Here is a 20579-nt window from a genome sequence, read left to right as displayed (position 1 = left end):
ATCCATCCATCTCTCATTACTAGACACACACCATATGCTACACATAGGGTATGGAGAAACACAGTGAAACAAAAACTAAGTTCCTGGCCTCAGTGAGCTGACATCTATGTGGGAAGGCAGATATACGTAGGTAATTTAAAAACTGCTAAGACAAAGAAGGAAAGCAGGGCTAGCGGATGAAGAGGGAGGATTGTTAAGATGGTCAAGACAGGGCTACGTGAGGAAGTGGCACTGGAGCAGAGACTGGATGAGATGAGAGACTGAGGTCCAAGGTCTGGGGAAAGGGCTTCTAGACAGAGGCAGCGGCAAGTGCACAGACTTGGAGGAGGAACACGAGATGGCTGCTGTGGCTCCAGCAGCAACAGAAAAGGGAGATGACAGGAGATATCGGTGGAGAGAGGGAAAGGGCCCACTGGGTCCACTTCAGAACCCTCGGGGGGTTTTGAGCAAGGGAGGGGCCTGACAGCATTTGCGTTTAAAACATGTTGGATAGTGTAGAGAAAAGTCAGTAGGGGACAACAGTGGAAGCCAGAAAGCTAACGATCTAGGCTACAGGACAGATGACAGTGGCTTAACTTAGAGTGGTGGCCAGCAGCTATGTGGAGAAGAGGCTATATTCAAGGACATATTTTGGAGGCGTAGCTAACTGTGTCACAAGAGAGAAATTAAAGATGGTCCCTAGGTTTCGACTGAACAACTGGGTGTATGTGGTTGCCATTTATTGAGACAGCGAAGACCCAGGGAGGGCTGAGTTTGGGGAAAAGTAAAAAAGTGTGTTGAGGACATCTAAGTGGACATGCTGCGTGGGCAGCTGGAGACACACGCTAGGGCTGGGAGGAGTGACACTGTTTCTGTATCACATCACACCGCCTGCCTCAATCTCCCAGGGATGCCTCATCACTTTCGAGACTAAATCTGAGCTCCAAGCTCCGCAAGCTGTGCTTCTGCAGCCTCATCACCAGCCTCCGAGCACACCAAAGCCTCGTCCAGTGCAGATGCATTTGCATCTCTTGCTCCATCTCTCTCTCTCTCTGTCTCTCTGCCTCTCTTTTGTGCATACATCATCCATCTGATCCATTTTCCCCTATCTGATCTGGCTACTTTGTCCTTTGAAAGCTAGTTTTTCTGATAAGCTTCCTGTCTTACCAGCCAATCACCAGTCCTCCCATACAGCTGCTTAGATGACCTCTTCTCAAATTCCACAACACGCTACACATACCTCTATGACTCTGGCGCCAGGGTACCCAGAGTACTCCACTAATGAGGGGGTGAACTCAAGGTGCCTAAACTCTCCAAGCCTTGGTTTCCTCACCTGGAAAATGAGGCTAATATTACTACCTACTTCACAGGGTTGTTATGGGGATTAAATGAGGCAATGTGAGGCTTAGTGTTTACAACATCACCTGGCATAGACAAAGCACATACAAGTAGTTAAGTATCATTATAATAATACATATCATGCTCTTGTGTAATTATTTTCACTGGAAAATGTGAGCCCTTGAGTAAAACCACTGAGCCTTTCATCTGTGCTATGGCACGCATTAAACTCATTAATTGTTTCTCACATGAATGAGTTAAAGAATGAAACACAGCACTCACTGGGCCATAGCAGTACTGTGAAATGAATCAGCAGGTTCTTCAGTGGGCTTTCTGTATTTAAAAGGTATTCTCTCCGGGTGGACAGGATCTGTCTGATCCACTACTCATCAGACGAAGAAGTCCTGGGTTGTTCTACATTCTACTTTGGTTACTGTTCAGGGAAACTCACATCAGTACCTTTGGATCAGGAAGGCATGGTCCAAAGGCCTCCAGGAGAAGAGTCTCTTTTCTCACAGCCAGCTCATAGTCTGCAAAAGACAGCTTCCCATCATGGTCATGATCCTGGGGGGATGAGAAACATGTGAAGCAACCCGTAAAATGATTACTGTAAATACATGCTCTTCATAGTCAAGTGTCAATTTTTTTAAATGTGCTAGGCTGGGCATGGTGGCTCAATCATAGCACTTTGGGAGGCTAAGGCGGGGTGATTCCTTGAGGCCAGAAGTTTGAGACCAGCCTGGGCAACATAGTGAGACTTCATCTCTATTAAAACAAATTAGCTGGGCATGGTGGTGTGCACCTCTAGTCCCAGCTACTTGGGAGGCTGAGGCAGGAGAATTGCTTAAACCCAAGAGTTTGATTATGCAGTGAGCTGTGACCCAGACCAAGACCCTGTCTCAAAAAAAAAAAAAAAAAGAAGTGCTAGAAAAATAAGAGGTTAGGTGGTGAAATTGAGAAGAACTATTAATTTTATAATAAAGAGCATAATTTATGTGTTTTATTTAAGCAAGCAGGAAACTGAAAATTATTATAATTTGAATTCTTATTTTTAGCTCATATCTGGCCCACAAATTTTAATATAAAACTTGACATTACCCATATTTACCATTTTCTTAAGTGTTATTTCAACCAAATCTTTAATGCCTTCATCAGGGTCTTCCTCAGTTGGCTGTTTGAGAAGGCTGTTCTTCAGCATGTGAAACATTTCCTCCTTTGAAATGAATCCGTCACCATTCAAATCAAACACTTCAAAGCAATCTTTTTTAAAAATAAGAAATTATGAATTTGATGCTATCAGGAAGGTAATATTTTCTCTGGTAAAGTTTTCAGGGCCAAGTTCTATCTTGATGCTGTAAAAGTCTTACTGGCCTTAGTGCAGCCTGATTTCCACAGTGAGTGCCAATATATACTAGGATATATTCAATAATCCTTAGAAAACATTTCCTTACTCTCAAGTATGAAAAAGCATACCAACGAACAGTAACTTCAATATCTTCACCCTGAAACTCTTGGAAAACTGATTGAACTCATAAGGAGAGTTCATCAGAATTAACTGAGAGTTAATTAAGAATAAGAACACTTGCATCAATATTCTCCAGTACTGAAATCTGTCAAAAGCTTAATATATAAATGTGTATGTACACAATTAGCATGTGTAGCAATGCCTATGGAGTCTTCCTTGGCATAAATTACTCCTTGGAATGACTTGATATTTCTTTTTATTAACTTTCTTCCATATTTCATTGACTTGAATTCACTCCATAAAACAGGCTACTGGGATCCAAATCAACTAACCGGCCAACCAACAAACCCACTTCACTGGCTTACTGGCGGGGTTGAAGGACACTGGTTTAAGTGCCTTAGATATGTAATTCACAATGTGCAGACCCTTAGGACAAACCTCAATCTTACATTTCATTTTTTCTTCCAAAGATCCGCGAAGAAACAGAGATAATCCATGAACCCACTCCGATACGTTTACACAGCCATCGTTATCTTTATCAAAAGCTCGGAATACTAAAGGGAGAGAGGTGAAATGTAACACCTGTGCTGCATGGTAACTCGGTGAAGCATCTACACTGGCATCACTCACTTTTAAAACTAAGAGAACACTTCGGCTTGTGCGGTCCAATATTCTCATCTGACAAAGAGGAAACTAAGACATCTTCATATCATGAAACTCTTTTATTAAACATTCAATTTTTAAAATGTTTTCGTGGGAATGAATACAGTTCTCAATGCCTAAATGTATTAATCATTAATAATAGATATGTTGGTCATGTTAATGAGATAGTTAAATACTAATATAAATAAAATACTCTTTTTGTTACTCAAGTCATTACATGTTGCATAGAATTATATCTTGTCACTGAAGATGTAAATAATTTAAATGTCCTTTAAAAACTATTCTATTTATTAGTTTTATTGAGTATAAATAGAAATGCTTTGGGTTTTCTGATATAAAGTAAGGGAAAGGTAGTTAGTCAACATGACTCTGCCTTCTTCTTAAATACACAAAATAAAGCCAAATATTACCTCTTTTCTATGATCTTTTCAAAATTAAATTTGTATATTCCAGTGGCACAGGGAATGCAAAACACTAAGCTTCCTACCAAGAGGATGTCCAAAAGCCAAAACTTTTTTTTTCAGTTATGGCTGGATTTGGCCAATTTGAATCTCCTGTGTCTCTTACCTCTGTCCATAATCATGTCATCTGTCATTCCAAACGTCACATGCAGGATGTTTCGAAAGGCATTACGATCCAGTCCAATAATCAGACCTTGCCTCTCTACTCCTCCCACCAAGTTGTAAAAAAGCCTTATAAGACAGTTCACTTCAAATTTATTAACTGAAAGAATAAAACAGATATAACAAAAATGAATCCTTAATCTTTAAGCTCTAACTTAAATTTTGCATTAATAAGTTTACAAACAACATAAAAGACATCAAATAGGTAATTGTCAATAGAAGACTCTCTTGTTTTGAGATTCATGACCCTTAATAGAAATAGAAGTAGCACACCCTCCAAACAGGAGTTCCCACGTTTAGGGGAAAAATATGACAGTATTAGCTAAGTTATTAGACTAATGATGGTGGTGTAGGATTCTAAACTCTACAAGGCTGGTAGAAATATGACTCAAAATAAGAATGGTAAGGTTTAAGAATGGTAACTTTTTCCCAGTGTTTATTGGCATTCATGAGTTTACAACTTCTTTTCCCTGGAAATAGATGTCAGTTTCATGAAAAGTAGGTAACAATTTTCATTTCACTTTAGCCTTCATGGATTCATAAGCCAGATTTTGGAAACCAGAGTCACTAGTTTTTCAAAAAAAAAGCTTTACAGTATAGTCTAGCACCCAATATGGCTCTTGTTGAGGATTATGTAAAAATTAATATGCAACTATTCAGTAATTGTTGGGAGGAAAGAAATTTTTTTAAAGGATATATACACACAGATGCTTGCTCATACACATATTGTGTAAAGAACCATGGTTATAAATACCGAGCTGATTATTTGTGTTCCAATTCCCATTTGAGAATGTAGGTGGAAGGGTTATTGCTTGGTCTTGAAAATATAAAAGCCCAAATACCAAGTATGAGCGAAAGTTGGGGAAAATTTGTTTTGAAACCAGGCAGAACTATGATTGAGCATTTTAAGAAAACAAGGACAAAACCTGTGTGTGTGCGTGTAACAGAAGACAGCATCTAGGAATGGAAAAAGCACGCCTCATCTTAGAGGTCAGTATGGGCTTTTGTGGGATTTCTGGTTTTGAGAACCATGCTTAAAGAGAAATACTGAAAACTCTGGGAAAAAAAGGATTCAGTAAATAAATAGTAGGAAATAATATAATGGTTATGATTTTAAAAACAGCTGTTGTCACTGTGGAAAACATTAGGATGGTTCCTCAAAAATGTAAACACAATTATTGTATGATCCAGGAATTCTACCTGAGTACATACCGAGAAGAACTGAAAGCAGGAACCTGTACAACAATGTTCATAGTGGTATTATTCAGAACAGTCAAAAGACAGACGCAAGAGTCCATCAATGGAGGGATGGACAGACAAGATGTGGCATATTTATACAATAAAATACTACTATTCAGCCGTGAAAAGGAAGAAAATTCAACAGATAAATGAACATTTATGGACACTATGCTAAGTGAAATAGGCCAGACACAAAAGGACACATATTGTATGATTCCTTGTACATGCGGTACTTAGAGTAGTCAGATTCATAGAGACCAAGTAGAATGGTGATTGCCAGGGGCCAGGAGGAGGAGGGGATGGTGAGTTAGTGTTTCATGGGTAGAGTTTCTGTTGGAGACGATGAAAAAGTTCTGGAAGTGGATGGTGGTGATGGAAGCAGAACAGAGTGAAACAGAACAATGGGAATGTACTAATGCCATGGAACTAAGCACTTAAAATGGTCCAAATAGTAAATTTCATGTATGTAAACACACACACACCACACCCTTCTGAGAAAGCAAGAGCTGTTAGTGGTTGGGGAAGAAAAGCCTGCGGGAAGAACGATGCACTCTGTTCATGTATATAAAATGCTAGCAGATGGGATGTTGCTTAGCCATTTTTCTGTCTCAGCTGAAATAAAACCTTTTTAAAAATCAGTTTAATTTGTTACCCAAGGGATCAAAGGTTAGCCATAAGAAAACTTTAATTGCTAAATATTTCTTAAATTCTGGAATACAATATTAAATGAAACTGAAGAAAATTCAAGAAGAGATTTTCATCTTCTTGGAATGCTCTAAATACGTCCTGCAGAACATATCTGCAGAATGGTGCATGAACTAGATGCCCTCTTAAGATCTTTTACTCTTCTTTGATTCTACAAAATTTATCATTGAATCTTGATAGCTCTATTGTCTTGGAACTAAAACAAAATTTGACTTTAGGGGAAACTTCTTCTGTTCAAGGAAATCTAAAATTATTATAATACCCATGACTTGTAACTCTTTCTATAGACTTTAATAATCATCTAAGTTTGTAAGGCTCATTAAAATTGTTTTATGTAAAGAAAAAATCAAAGGAGTAGACTTTTTCCTGCCATATTTTTACTCATCTTTTGAAATATACACTCACCTTTTGATTGTTCAGAGAATGATTGTTTGCAATGCATTCAAATTTACTGAACAGAAACTAAATAAATTCAAACTTAAGGAAAGGGACAAAATCAGTATTGTGTACAGCAGCAATTGCATTGTTTTTGAATATTTATCAAAAATGTTTACTAGATGTTTCAACAATACCTATTTTTCTCCCAGAAATGAAAGTGTTTTAAGAAAAACAATAACAGAACAAAACTCTCATCGGAGTATAAGTCATAATAATACCTTAAATTACAGGATATTTTGCCTAAAATTTGTAAGATGCTTATACACACCATAACGTTCATTTATGCCACCATCCCACTAAGAGAGCATTTCTTACCAGTTATTAATCAGATACTAATGGTGATTCGAATGCACTAGATCTCACACTCTCTAAAACTACATCAACAGGTTTATTGCTTCTTCTTTGAGCAACCCAGGTCTTTGCTCAAAGACCAGTTGCTTCTGCTTCTTCAAGTGGCGAGCAGTTTTGCAATCAGCACACAACTTCTAAGTTTGCTCGACAGGCAATATCTTCCTCGTCTCAACCATATCCACGGCTTCCCTTGCTCAAGTGCAATTCTGTTTTTCAATCTGAATAGAATCTCAACATCTCCTATGAAATTCTAGGACCACCCTTTCAAATGCGAGATTAGAGCAGGCGCCTTCAATAAGGCAGTGCCCTTGGGTTAGAGCAGGCGCCTTCAATAAGGCAGTACCGTTGGGTTAGAGCAGGCGCCTTCAGTAAGGCAGTACCGTTGGGTTGAAAGCCTCCTTTATCTTTCAACACCACGGGCCACTGGAAAGTGGGAGTCTAAAGTTTGGACCCTTTCTTTCTTTCTTTTTTTTTTTTTTTGAGACTGAGTTTCGCTGCTGTTACCCAGGCTGGAGTGCAATGGCGCGATCTCGGCTCACCGCAACCTCCACCTCCTGGGTTCAGGCAATTCTCCTGCCTCAGGCTCCCGAGTAGCTGGGATTACAGGCACGCGCCACCATGCCCAGCTAATTTTTTGTATTTTTAGTAGAGACGGGGTTTCACCATGTTGACCAGGATGGTTTCGATCTCTTGACCTCGTGATCCACCCGCCTCGGCCTCCCAAAGTGCTGGGATTACAGGCGTGAGCCACCGCGCCCGGCCTGGACCCATTCTTTACCACCTGTTTAGTTGCATGAACTCTGGTTTCCAAACAAATCTCCTTGCTCTGAGGCACAGATGAGATGACACAACTCATCTCTCCTAAAGATGTTCAGAGCTTGGGCACCATTTTCTCCTGTGGGTCTCTTGGCAAGCTTCCAGAACTTAGACCTGCGGGTATATGTGCGAGCTAGAAAGCAAGGTGGGTGTACGATCTACGTCCGGGGTGCTACTTTTCTTAAGACCAGTGGGTTTTAGCATTTATTTTACACCTCCCTTAGGCTAACACCACAAGTTTCTATCATGTAAAAGAAGAGGCTTGGAGAAGTGCATGTGTGGGAGTGTAGGTAGCACTAGAAGCGTGGGCCTGGGTTCCTAAGTTCCTGGGCGTTGGAGCCAAACCCAAGGAGCTAGCACCCCGGGATTCCCTCCCTGCTTCTGCATAAGGGGCGGGGGTGGAGGGGCGGTAGCCCACAGAGGCCTGGGCTGCGGGAAGCGGGCACAACTGCGGCCCTTAGCACCGGATGGGGTCCAGGCCCGGCCCAGGAGCCTCGTCTTGTCCAGCACTAGATTCTTACTTACAGTGCTTGCAATTTTTAGTTAAGGTGTCGGTCAGCTTCTGCAGCTTCTTGCGGTTCATGCCTGGCGCCCACGGAATCGGGCCGCGGCGGGGATCTCGGGGCGCTCGGCTGCCGAGACCCTCGCGGGAAGCCCGCGAGCCCTGGGGCTGGGGCAAAGGGGTGAGGTCTCCGTCAACGAGCGCGTGCGCGGCCCTAACAGACGGTGTAGCCATGACAACAGCTCTGCCCGCCGCCGATTGGCTCCCAGGCTGCCCGCGACGTGACCATGGCAACAGCCGGGCCCCGCCCATTGGCTCCGCCTCTGCGCGCTCTGGGTCCCGGGTGCGCGGTGCTGCAGGCAGGGTCCCAGCCGGGCGCTTCGTGGGCTGAAGTCTGATGCTGACTTTGGGGTTTAAATGTTCAGTTGTCTGTGGCTGCTGAGTGCACAGCCTCCTTGCTTTGCAGCGTAAATCATTAAAATCTGAAATACGGTGTGCACGCTTTGTGAGGGGTGGTGAGCGTCACCCCTCAAGGGGTGGCCTAAGATCTTGGCCATCTTGGGGGCTGGAGCAGCGTCACAAAATAGCAAGGGTGCTGTCCAGATGGCTGTCAGCCTGGTGCAGGAGGGCGAGGAGCTTGCCCTTTGGGCGGAGCCGCTGCTCAGGCTGTCAGTGTTGCTGCGGTAGCAGGAGGCAGTCTGTCACCTGAGGTCTTCAAGTTTTTAGTGGTGTTTCTGAGAGCAAGGGGAAACTGGAATACAGTCAAGGCTTGCCTAAGGAGGGGGATGCGTTCTGAGGCCACTAGGCGATTTCCTCACTGTGCATACATCACAGTGCACGGACGCACACCTAGATGGCCTCGCCTACTGCACGCCGGGTTGAATGGTACAGCCCACTGCTTCCGGGCTGCACCCCTGCACAGCAGGTCACCCGTGGAGTGCTGCAGGCAGCTAGAACAGAGTGTGCTTCCCCAGAGGGCTTTTATATATGGATTATATATAAAATATCTTTTTTTATTTATTCATTTATTCATTCATTCATTTTTTGTTTGTTGTGAGACTGAGTCTCGCTCTGTCGCCAGGCTGGAGTGCAATGGCGCAATCTTGGCTCACTGCAACCTCTGCCTCCCGGGTTCAAGCGATTCTTCTACCTCAGCCTCCCGAGTAGCTGGGACTACAGGCACGTGCCACCACTCCCAGCTAATTTTTGTATTTTTGGTAGAGACGGGGTTTCTCTATATTGGCCAGGATGGTCTCGATCTTTTGACCTCAGGTGATCCGCCCGCCTCGGCCTCCCAAAGTACTGGGATTCCAGGCGTGAGCCACTGTGCCCGGCCCGGTGTTATATCCTATGGGACCACTGTCCTAATGCTGTCTGACGATGATCTAAATGGCGCTATGCAGCGTGTGACTGTAGTTTTTTTTTCTTTTCCCATTGCCCTCATCTCACTCTCAAAAGGTGGAGGTTGTCTGTGGAATCTGAGGAGAGCCACCGGGAATTTTTATAGTGGTTAAATAGGCATTCCCCCCCAGTGAAAACAAACTGACAAGTACCCCTTGGGTGTGGGGTGCAGCCCAATCTTGCTTTTCCAGTAAATATCTCAGTAACCTTCGTCTTTTACTTATTTGAAAGACGGGTTCTGTGCCTGCAGACAAAGGACATTCCTTACATCTTCAGTGTGGGAGCACTTTCTGCTTTTCCTAACCACAGAGGGGATCCCCTCTTTCAGCTAAGGTGGCAATAGAAAGGGTGGCTCAGCCAGGAGCACCAAATCTGCGGTATTCCCCAGAGTACCTGCTTGTTTAACTTCAGAGGGGAAAACGCCTTTGGAATACAAATTATTTTACTGTACACATACTCGCATTTTTAGACTGAAGGCAGAAAAATTCTACTAACCGAGAGTAATAATCCCAAATGAATAGTTCCAATGTCGAGGCCTCTGGTTTTTCTTCACTGTTTGATTTGTTTATGGAATGAAGGATTGGGACACTGTTTGAAACCACAGCAAAGGGTGCTTGGTTAAGCAGGGACTGGAAAGCAAATGTCCTGATATGAATTGACTGGTTATGAGTTTGTAATGGCAGTCTGGTTAAATAGCGTTTCTATGTATCCCCTTGTCTAGAAGCTGTGAAATTTCTGAGACCCTAAGAACAAAAGGGAAGGCTGAATATATTTGAATCACTTGAAAATTCAATTACATATTTGAATATTTGAATACTTACCTGTGATACCTTAATGATTTCTGTTAGATCACAAGAATTGTAGCAATTATTTAATTCCTAGAGATTGCTGCTTCTTGCTCACTTCAAGAGATAAGGACCCGAAAGAAGACTTGTCAGTAATTACTAAGAGAACCGGGGCTCCCCATCTGACGTTGTAGGCCTGCGCTGGGGGTGAGTACACTGGTGGTCGTTTCTGACTTTTGGGGAGATCGCATACACTGGGTGCTTGCTATGAGTGAGCTAATAAGTTATTCCTTCACCAGTTTCAGGCCTAGAGCCCATCAGCCATATTCCCTTAAAGTGAAAAAAAAAAAAAAAGATGTAGGGGCAATATCACAGATTGTTGAAATTAAAATATGCCAAGCAAAAATCCTTAACCTGTTGAGCAAACTTTGTAAGTCCCTCCTCCTCTTCTACTACTTTTCTCCTCCAGTTCTTTCTTTCTTCCATCCTGTTCTTTTAGCCAAAACAATCTCTACATCTATCTGTTTGTCTGTCTACGCAAGCGCATTGCTTTGTGAATCTCACTTATCTAAGAGAGTGGTTTACAGAGTTGACCTTACAGTTAGGTCTTCCCATCTTTTTCAGGGAAAGCACTGTGTTTATTTAGGGTATGTTTTGTCAACATACGGCAAACTCCAAGCTTTCATTACATTCTTGCAAAGTTTTGGAAGTTAATATTTTTAGATTTTAGGAACAAGTTGCAGGCCTGCTAGAGTTAGTGAATGACATTTCAAAGCAAGTTGAAGTTTCTATTTGTAGTTCTAGTTGCTTATGCTGCGTAGACACAGGACTGCTTTCTCCCAAGGGCTTTCTCAGAGTAAATCATGAAGCCTGAGAGGCTGCTTCATATCAAATCAATCAATAATGAAATAATAAAGGATTGTGTTTAACTTGTATTGGACATAAATTTTACTGTGCATGGAATGATCATAGAACTTTCCAAAATCCAAGCAACCTCAAGATGAATAGCTCTGTAAACACAGGAGTACATTAACCTGACTACTAACGTTGTTTCCTTCAGTTTTGCGTGCACAACAATCTTCCCTCTGACTCGGCTTTCACTGGATTGTTGCCATGATAAGCAGCCTGGACCTTGACTTGATGAAAGTGTTTTCCTTAATGTGGACCTTTTATGATGAAGGCCTTTGGATGCTGTTGAGGAAATGACATAGAATTGATCTCCAAGTATATCACAAATCTATTATAAAATTGCTTGAATCCAAGGAAAATAGAAAGGTTAGTTACCTGCATAATAGAAATTCAATCTTACTAATTTTGTTTTGTGGAGATAGTGATAAAAATGTCAGAGTTACCTGAGTGGCCAGGTTTTGGGTGGTGGAATCTCCAAGGGTGGTGGTGACAAGCTGCTGCCAGCATTCAGACCCAGAGGACACTGTCTCATGCACAGTCTGCGTTTTCTTTGCCCCGGCCACTCCCCGTGGGCAACTCTTCAAAGTGCTCTTTCAGCTCCCAATATGAAGTGAATCCTTCCCCAACCAGCCATTTTCTTCCTCGGTACCATTTTTCTAGCACTGGTCACTGTGTGAAACAACCTGTTTTTTCTAACCTCTCCTTCCACTAGACTAAATTACATGATCTCCCTCTCTCTCTCTCTCTCTCTCTCTCTCTCTCTCTCTGTCTTCCTATATTTAAGTCTATTTCACTTGCTGTGTCTCTGCATTTATTTGTTTATCACCTGCCTGTACCTCTGAAATCTGACCACACGGTCAATATTGTGTGGTCTGTATTGATGGAAAGTGGTGGGATAAACACTCCAGCAGGAGTGAACTCCGGGTTTCCCTGGGGCTGAGCCCCTGGTACAGTAACCACAATGGGGCCTTTAAATGGAGCCAGGCAACGTAGAAGAGCTTTCATTTAAAGCGACGTTTCTCCAAGATTCACTCTCGATATTCACTGCTGCTGATACATTTCTAGACTTTTTTTTTTTTTAACTGCAATGAAGACCAGCCAGTAAGACAAATGCCCAAGGTTTACTAAGGATAGGATTCTTGTATCCTACATGTAATTTACAAAGTTGTAAATTAAGATGTGGCCTGTGACAGTTAATTAGTGTGACAGCCATAATGTCAGCAGGTTTGAAGGTTTCAGTAAAGAATCTGGCTCTTTGAGACCTGGCAGAGCTAACCAAGAAATCCTGCTGAATTTGCTGGGCTTGATCCCCTGAGACCTGGGTCATGAGCCCCAGCAGCCAGAGTCATGGCAACTGTACTATCGGCAAAGCTGCCTCAGAGACAGAAGATATCCACAACATTTTTTCCCACTCAGCCCAGAGCATCGTGCAAATTTTATCCCTGACCTGGGAATTCATGAGCATCACACACCACAGAACAGGACCCAACCTACCCATAGACCCCAGCAGGCAATGCCTGGTCCTCTAAGCCGATGACAACCAGAAAGTCACTGGTACCACTTCTAATACTTGCTACCGTCTTTTAAACCACTTCCCCCAGCTCCATAGTTCTTGCTCCCTAAATAAAAAGGAAGCTCCCAGGATCCCTACCCTGAGTCGTATTACCCCTTTAGCAGACTCTGCTTATGAGTCTGCACCTTCGTACCCCTTTCACTCATATTCAGCAAAACTCCTTTCCAACTGCAAATGTTTACCTTACTGGGTCCATCTTTGCACAAAGCCAGCTCTCCACCTTTCTTCCCTAAACCTGCCACTCCCCTGACCATAGTGCTTATCTTGTAGATATTCTCCACAAAAAACTACCCATGTCCTCAAATAGCCAGAAGAAAGTCAAAATCCTCCTGACTGTCATCAACTTTCCATGCTCTTATGAGCCTAGCCTTTCTTCTCTACACTTCCGAGGAAGCAGGTGTGGCTCCCCCTGCACTGCGGCCCTCTTTCTTTGCCCATCCTCCATGCTCCTGCCTGGTTCCTGAATTTGCCTGCTGTTACCCATCTTGTGCTCCTCAAAACTGTCTGCTGGGTTGCCAGAGTGCTCCAACCATTTCTTCCTCCTGCTTAACATTGAAAGGACTTCCCACTGCCAGCAAGATGGAGTCCCGACCCAGTAGCATTGTTTCTGTGGTTTTCCAAGATATGGCCTCTGTCAGGCCTGAATGCCTGGCATTCTCTGACCAGTCTCTGTTTCTAAAGGCTGGAGCCCTAGTAGCCCTGTTAGACTGTGAGGTTCACTGGAACTCCGGGCCACTCAAAGGGTTGCATCTAGAAGAGGCTGTGTCTCTCATACTGTGGGCATTCCTCAACAGGCATGTGAAATTAGCTTGTCTCATTTGTCCCAGTGATATTTGGTTAAAACTTTCATTTATACCCAATCCTGCAAACGCAAACTTACAATGAGAAAATTGGATTTCATATTTTAAGTGTCCTTCAAGCTTTGCGATTCTTGAAAACAAAAATAAAGTTGATATCCATATACTCCCACTGTCCTTTCACCAGGTCAACCTTATGAAAATGTCAGCAGTTCACCATTTTGACTACAAAAAACTGCAATTTCATGCCAACCTAATGCATGGCTATATCTTTTCCCATTTACTCAATATTTCAGATAGTCTAAGCAAAGCCAAGGTTCATCTGCAAATTTAAAGTAGTTGTGTTATCATCAGTCATTCAAATTCCCCATGATTTCCACTCTAGATGTATGTCATGCTATAGGAAGGAATTTCGGATTTGCTTTTTCTGCTCGTCTCCTGTGTTGGTGGGGAATACCGAATGGCTGTACCTGGAGCAAGCACCTTGCTCTTTTCTAAGTGCTGTAGGGGGGACTGCCACCTCTCTGGGGATGACAGACAGAAAAACTCTGGTGATGTGTGTGTGTGTGTATATATACAAAAATATCCTTTCATTAAAATTAATGTTGCCCACAAAGCCTCTTAGAGCAAACTTTGGTCTAGCACTTGAGAAATGCAAGTATGTTAAAAAAATCCTTTTCCTGCTCTGATGTAATCTTTAACATGGGGTTACATTTAGGGGGATTCAAAGGGGCATTTTCTGTTTTTTAGTACTAGAAACTGGTAAATTAGGAAAAGTGATTTCACATCCATATTTGTAGGAAGTGTTCTGTCAGCTTTGATGTATTTATGTTTGTAAATATGCGTTTGGTTTGTTTCAGGGTGGACATTTTTTGTATGATCCAAATCCTAGGATCAAGTGTCACACGGTTTACCTACTTCATCCACTCATCTATCCAATCTACACAGTAGTTTCGGGTGCCTGCTCTCTGAGCCACGTGTGTCACGTGACCCTTTGTGTTGGAATGTGGGTAATGTCGTCTATATATGAGGTGGGAAGTCCAAGCTCTGCACAGTACGGTTCCACAAAGGAATTCAGTTCTTGGGACATGCTAATGCAGACTACACTTTGTAGACTCTGGAGTGTGCAAGGATGCAATTTGTTCACCCACTCAAATGTTATGATGAGATAAGATGTGATGGTTCATTATGATAACAGATTTGGATCTCTGGGGGAGCAGGGCCCTGGCAACTGCTGTGCACATTGTCCTTTTCTTTCTTTCGTGTCATAGTAACGGTGTCCTATGGTTTTGGTATCTGGTCTGGCTGCTTTCACTTAGCGCAGTGCTTTTGCGATTCACTCCCGCTGCTGCATGTGTCATAGTCTATTTTATTTCTCAGCATCACTTAATCTTGCCAGTTTTTTAAGTTTTAGTCATTCTGGTGGATGGGCAGTGGCATTTCATTGTGGTTTAATTTGCATTTCCCAAATGATTAATAAATTATCTTTTTTTCTTTTTTGAGATGGAGTCTCACTCCTGTCACCCAGGCTGGAGTGCAGTGCCATGATGTAGGCTCACTGCAGCCTCTGCCTCCCAAGTTCAAGTGATTCTCATGCCTCGGCTTCCTGAGTAGATGAGGTTACAGGTGTCCACCACCATGCCTGGATAATTTTTGTATTTTTAGTAGACATGGGGGCTTTGCCATGTTGGCCCGGCTGGTCTCAAACTCCTGACCTGAGGCGATTCTCCCACCTTGGCCTCCCAAAGTGCTGGGATTACAGGTGTGAGCCACTGTATCTGGCCTGTTTATCTTCTTAATATTGGGTTGTATATTTTCTTATGGATGAAATATCTTTATCAGATATTAGTCTGTGACATCTTTTGTACTCTTACTAGTGGCATTTAAGAAGTGAAAGTTTAGGCCAGGTGCGGTGGCTTATACTTATAATCCTAGGACTTCGGGAGTCTGAGGTGGGTGGATCACTTGAGGTCAGAAGTTCAAAACCAACCTGACCAACATGGTGAAACCCTGTCTCTAACAAAAAATACAAAAATTAGCTGGGTGTCATGGCAGGCACCTGTAATCCCTGCTGCTTGGGAGGCTGAGACACGAGAATCACTTGAATCTGGGAGGCAGAGGTTGCAGTGAACTGAGATCGAACCACTGCACTCCAGCCTGGGTGACAGAGAAAGACCTTGTCCCCAAAAAAAGAAAAGAAAAGAAAAAAGTAAAAGTTTTGAACTTTGATGAAGTCCAATTTGTGGAATTTTAGTTATATGGTTCATGCTTTTTGTATCCTGTCTAAAAAATCTTTCCCTAACTGAAAACCACAAAGATTTTCTTTCCTGTGTTTTCTTTTCTTTTTTTTTCTGAGACGGAGTTTCGCTCTTGTTACCCAGGCTGGAGTGCAATGGTGCGATCTCGGCTCACCGCAACCTCCGCCTCCTGGGTTCAGGCAATTCTCCTGCCTCAGCCTCCAGAGTAGCTGGGATTACAGGCACGCACCACCATGCCCAGCTAATTTTTTGTATTTTTAGTAGAGACGGGGTTTCACCATGTTGACCAGGATGGTCTCAATCTCTTGACCTCGTGATCAACCCGCCTCGGCCTCCCAAAGTGCTGGGATTCCAGGCGTGAGCCACCGCGCCCGGCCCTTTCCTGGGTTTTCTACATCATTTGCAGTTTTATCTCTTAAATTTAGATTCCTGGTGCATTCAATTAATTTTTGAATACATGTGAGGTTAAGTGTTGATGTTCATTATTTTTCATGTGGCTAGCCAATGTCAGAAAATCAGAAAATAAGATGATCCATTTTCCATTGAATTACTTTGGCATTTTTTTGGGTCAAATAACTTAGTAAGTGTGGATTTAATTTTGAACTCTGCATCCTGTTTCTATTCTTATTCCAATATTGTACTGAGTTGATTTTTGCAGGTTTACTTTTAGTCTTTAAATTAGATAGTGTAAGTTCTTTAAGATAGTTCTTTTTCAAAATTGTTTTTTCTAGTCAATATCCTTTCATTTTACATGTATTTTAGAATTAGCTTGTTCCTTTCTGTAAGAATACTGCTGAGAGTTTTATTTGGATTGCATTATACCTATATAGTAATTTGGGTAGAATTTACATCTTAACAACACTGATTTTTCTCATCCATGGACGTGGATTTAAGTCCTTCGTTTATTTAAATCTTCATTAGTGTCTCTTAGCATTGTTTTCAGGTTTGAAGTGTACACGTCTGCACATCTTCTGTTCTGTAAGTCTTCTGTAGTCATAGTATGGCAGTTTTACTTCTTTCTTTCCAATGTGTATGCCTTTTAAAGTTTACCTTCTTCTATTAGCGTGGCTAGACCCTGTGGTACAATGTTGAACAGCAGTGGTGGCAACAGTTATCCTTGCTCGTTCCCACCTTCAGGGTAGGAAAGCATTTGCTCTTTTCCATCAAGTGTGATACTAGCTGTAGGTTTTTCCCAATGTCCTGCAAAAGGTAAAGAAGAGTCAGTCTATTATTATTTTGTTGATATTTTTAATCATGAATGGATGATGAGTTGTCAAATGCTTTTTCTGTATCTATTGAGGTTTTGTATCATAGGTTTTTCTGTTTTAGTCTGTGAATGTGATATATTACATTGATTAATTTTTGAATGTTAAACCAACCTTGCATTCCTAAACCCTTGGTAATGATGTCTTATCCTGTTTATATATTCTTGGATTCAGTTTGCTGTGTTTTCAGTAATGATTGTCACACCCACCTTCAGGAATATTGGTCTGTAGTTCTGTCTCCTCGTAATCTAATCGGTTTTGTTATCAGGGAAATGGTAACTTTCTTAAATAAGTTTGGAAGTGTTGCCTCTTTTTTGATTTAATGTAAAAGTTTTTATAGCATTGGTATAATTTCTTCCTTAAATGGTCAGTAATCTGGTCCTGAAGTTTCTTCTAGGGAAGGGTTTTAACTAAAATCTAAAATTTTAACAGATGTAGGATGATTCGAGTTATCTATTTTTTTTTTTTTTTATTAAGTGAGCTTTGGTAGTTTGAGCCGTCTGAGGAATGTGTCCATTTCATATAAAATGTAGTTTATTGGCATAAAATAGTTCATAATGTTCCCTTATTGTCCTTTCAATGAACATAGGATGTATAGCGATGTCTTCTTTTTAATTTCGGGAAGCTGCGTCTTCTTTCTTTTTTCATGGTCAGTCTGGATAAAAGTTTATCAGTTTTATTAACATTTTCAAAGAACTAGCTTTTGACTTTATTGATGTCCTCTATCATCTATTTCCTGTTTTATTAATTTCTGTTTTCATCTTTTGTTTTCTTTCTTCTCCTTAATCAAGATTTATTCTTCTCTTCCTTTTCTTTAGTTTTTTGAGATGCAGTCATGCTCTGTCACCCAGCCTGGAGTGCAATGGTGCAATCTCTGCTTACTGCAACCTCCACCTCCCAGGTTCAAGCAATTCTTGTTCCTCAGACTCCCAAGTAGGTTAGAGGCACACGTCAACATGCCCAGCTAATTGTTAATTTTTTTTTTATTTTTAGTAGAGTTGGGGTTTCACCATGTTGGCCAGGCTGGTCTCAAACTCTTGACCTCAAGTGATCTGTCTACCTTAGCTTCCCAAACTACTGGGATTACGGGCATGAGCCACTGTGTCCAGCCCTATTCTTCTCTATGTATTCTGGTTTTCTTGATGGAAACCTGACTATTACTATACAGAAGCACTGAATGTTTTACATTTCTGTTTAAATACAAAGTTAAACTTGCATCCCACAAAGCTGATATGTTGTGTTTTTATTTTCATTCCTGGTAAATTGGAATAGACATTGAACACAGTGAATCTTATATATTTTGTTGCTGGCTTTCTCATATTGCTTTAAGTGAGACTGAATCTTGTTCTAGCACCCAGTTATGCTACTTGGAATCCGTGGGGTTCTTTGAGGTTTTTGACTCTAGAGCAGTTATTTTCTAAAGCGAATACAGTCCTACTACAATGGTGAGACCTCTGAAGATTCTACCTGATGCCCCAGTTAAAGTCCTTCCAGTCAGACTTGTGAAGCCATGGACTATTCCCAGCTTTGTGTGACCTCTAGGGATGATTTGGCTATTTTTTTGCCCAGTCAGGAGTAATCTCCTGTCATATTTCACAGATCAGCACTCAGCCACAAATCAAGGCGACTCCTCTGTGGTGCTGTGCCCAACTTCCAGCCATCCCAGTCTCCATAAACTCCCGTCTGAACCCAGTGAGAAGCTCGTCTGTCCACTGGGCACTGTCTCCAAGGTGCGAGCTGTGATCACTGTGGGCTCCCAACCCTTTGCTTACCTTCTCCCTGACCCATGATCCTCTGTTGCCTTCTATCCAAAGCCTACACCGTGATTAATGTCTTTTGCCTGCTTTTCTGGTTAAGTTCGGAGAATAAATCTGATCCCTGTTTCTTATCTAGGCCAGAAGAGAAAGTCTCATTGTATATTTTTTTTCTTAAAGAGAATTGTATATTAGGTGCTTGAAGCCTGAGGATTTTGGAACTTGTTAGAGAATAACAATAATTCTTTAATGTATAATAACCTCATTATATATATAATATATATACATATAAGCAGCCTTGATATACTTTCGAGCATTTAAAACTGTTCTAGCTCTCCACACTTTTATGGTTTCATAATATCCTTTTGAGAAAAAAATGTACATATTTCAAACATATATTTTTAGATACTTATATACATTCATATACATGTATTTTATATTAATGCATTTATGAATTATAAAGCATATACATCTATAAAATCTATGTTATATACATTTATAAAATGTATTAAGGCATATACATTTTAAAATCCTATTTTTTTTGTCTGATAAAAATTATTGCCTAGTGAAAAATATGATCAAATGTTTTCATTTCAAAATCAATTTTGGAATCAACTTGATATTTTCTTGGTAAAAAGCCTGCCGGCTTTAAGACTGGGATACCATCAAGTCTATTGACTAATTCTGAGAGAACTGAGACCATAATGATTTTGAATATTCCTGTGCATCTCCAAAGGATATTCCTTTTATTTTAGTCTTCTTTAATCTCTCAGCCACATTTGATAGTTCTAAAAAGCATATTCTTACACAGTTATGTTTTTAATGCTGCCACATATGTAATTCTTTTTTTCAACAAATTTATTTCTGACTGTTTGTTGCTAGTATATAGAAACACAATTGATTTTTGTTGACCCTGTATTTTTCAAACGTGCTAAATATTCTTCACGTATTAGTTTCGGTAGCTGACATTTTCTCAGGATTTTTAGAGAAGCAATCATGTTGTTCATACATGTGGACTTTTTAACTTATTCTTTTCAACACTTGATGTTTTGTTTTTCTGGCTTTATTGAACTCGCTAGAGCATCCAGTATAATGTTGAAGATAGGCAGTAAGAGTAGATATCCTTGCCTTTTTCCCTCTACCATTAAATATATTAGCTGGGGATTTTTCATGAATGTTCTAGAGAGGATTGAGAAATTCGTGTTGCATTTCAAGCTTCCTGGGAGTTCTTATCAATGGGTGTTGAATTTCTTATTGCTCACCCCCGATTGCTGGAAGCAGCACAGGTATCTATTAGGTGATAGTTACGTATTAGAGAAAGTACTAACAAAGCTCAAATGCTTCTCTTCTAGCAAAGGAAACGATGCATATGGTACTCTTAATTTTGACAGCTTTTTGAAACGATGCCACACTATGATCAGCACACATGTATGTGGCACAGCAAAGACACATAAACTCTCCTCCTCCTGTTATGGATTGTCAAGCTTTCACAACTTTTTTAAAGCTCTTGTTTTTATAAAATTGACTATATCACTGGCTTGTTCACTTTGGATTTAATTTCCTTATGAAAACACTTTGCCCATGACTTATGGAATAGATTCACCTGATAACCTCACCTAGGTGCTTTTGTTTTCATTATGGTTTAAACTTCATAATTTTTCAGTGAAATACTGTCTTCATTTACAACTTCCTTTTGTGTTAGAACACACTTTCTTTAG

The 20579-nt window shown here is 41.1% G+C and overlaps 1 protein-coding gene across 17 annotated transcripts in view; it reads right to left on the bottom strand.

The window, feature by feature from the left end:
- CLXN (calaxin) overlaps positions 1–8314 on the bottom strand; it is a 33128-nt gene extending 24814 nt beyond the window's left edge. For 9 of the 17 annotated variants that reach the window (XR_013528236.1, XR_013528231.1, XR_013528232.1 and 6 more), the window contains exons 1-5: positions 8143–8314; positions 4013–4168; positions 3232–3336; positions 2426–2577; positions 1769–1881 (exon numbers count right to left, since the gene is read on the bottom strand). Coding sequence is in view for 6 of the 17 variants with exons in the window: in XM_078353535.1 (XP_078209661.1) it covers positions 1769–1881; positions 2426–2577; positions 3232–3336; positions 4013–4168; positions 8143–8200 (584 nt within the window). In the remaining 11 variants the exon portion in view is untranslated. Of the gene's footprint in view, positions 1–1599; positions 1882–2425; positions 2578–3231; positions 3337–4012; positions 4169–8142 lie in introns of all 17 variants that reach the window. The other 8 variants (XR_013528238.1, XR_013528240.1, XR_013528239.1 and 5 more) reach the window with 4 other exon arrangements.
- Between the last annotated feature and the right edge of the window lie 12265 nt (positions 8315–20579).

This window comes from Callithrix jacchus, chromosome 16 (assembly GCF_049354715.1).
Source record: "Callithrix jacchus isolate 240 chromosome 16, calJac240_pri, whole genome shotgun sequence".
Classification (NCBI taxonomy): Eukaryota; Metazoa; Chordata; class Mammalia; order Primates; family Cebidae; genus Callithrix; species Callithrix jacchus.
This window is presented reverse-complemented; position numbering and strand designations above follow the sequence as displayed.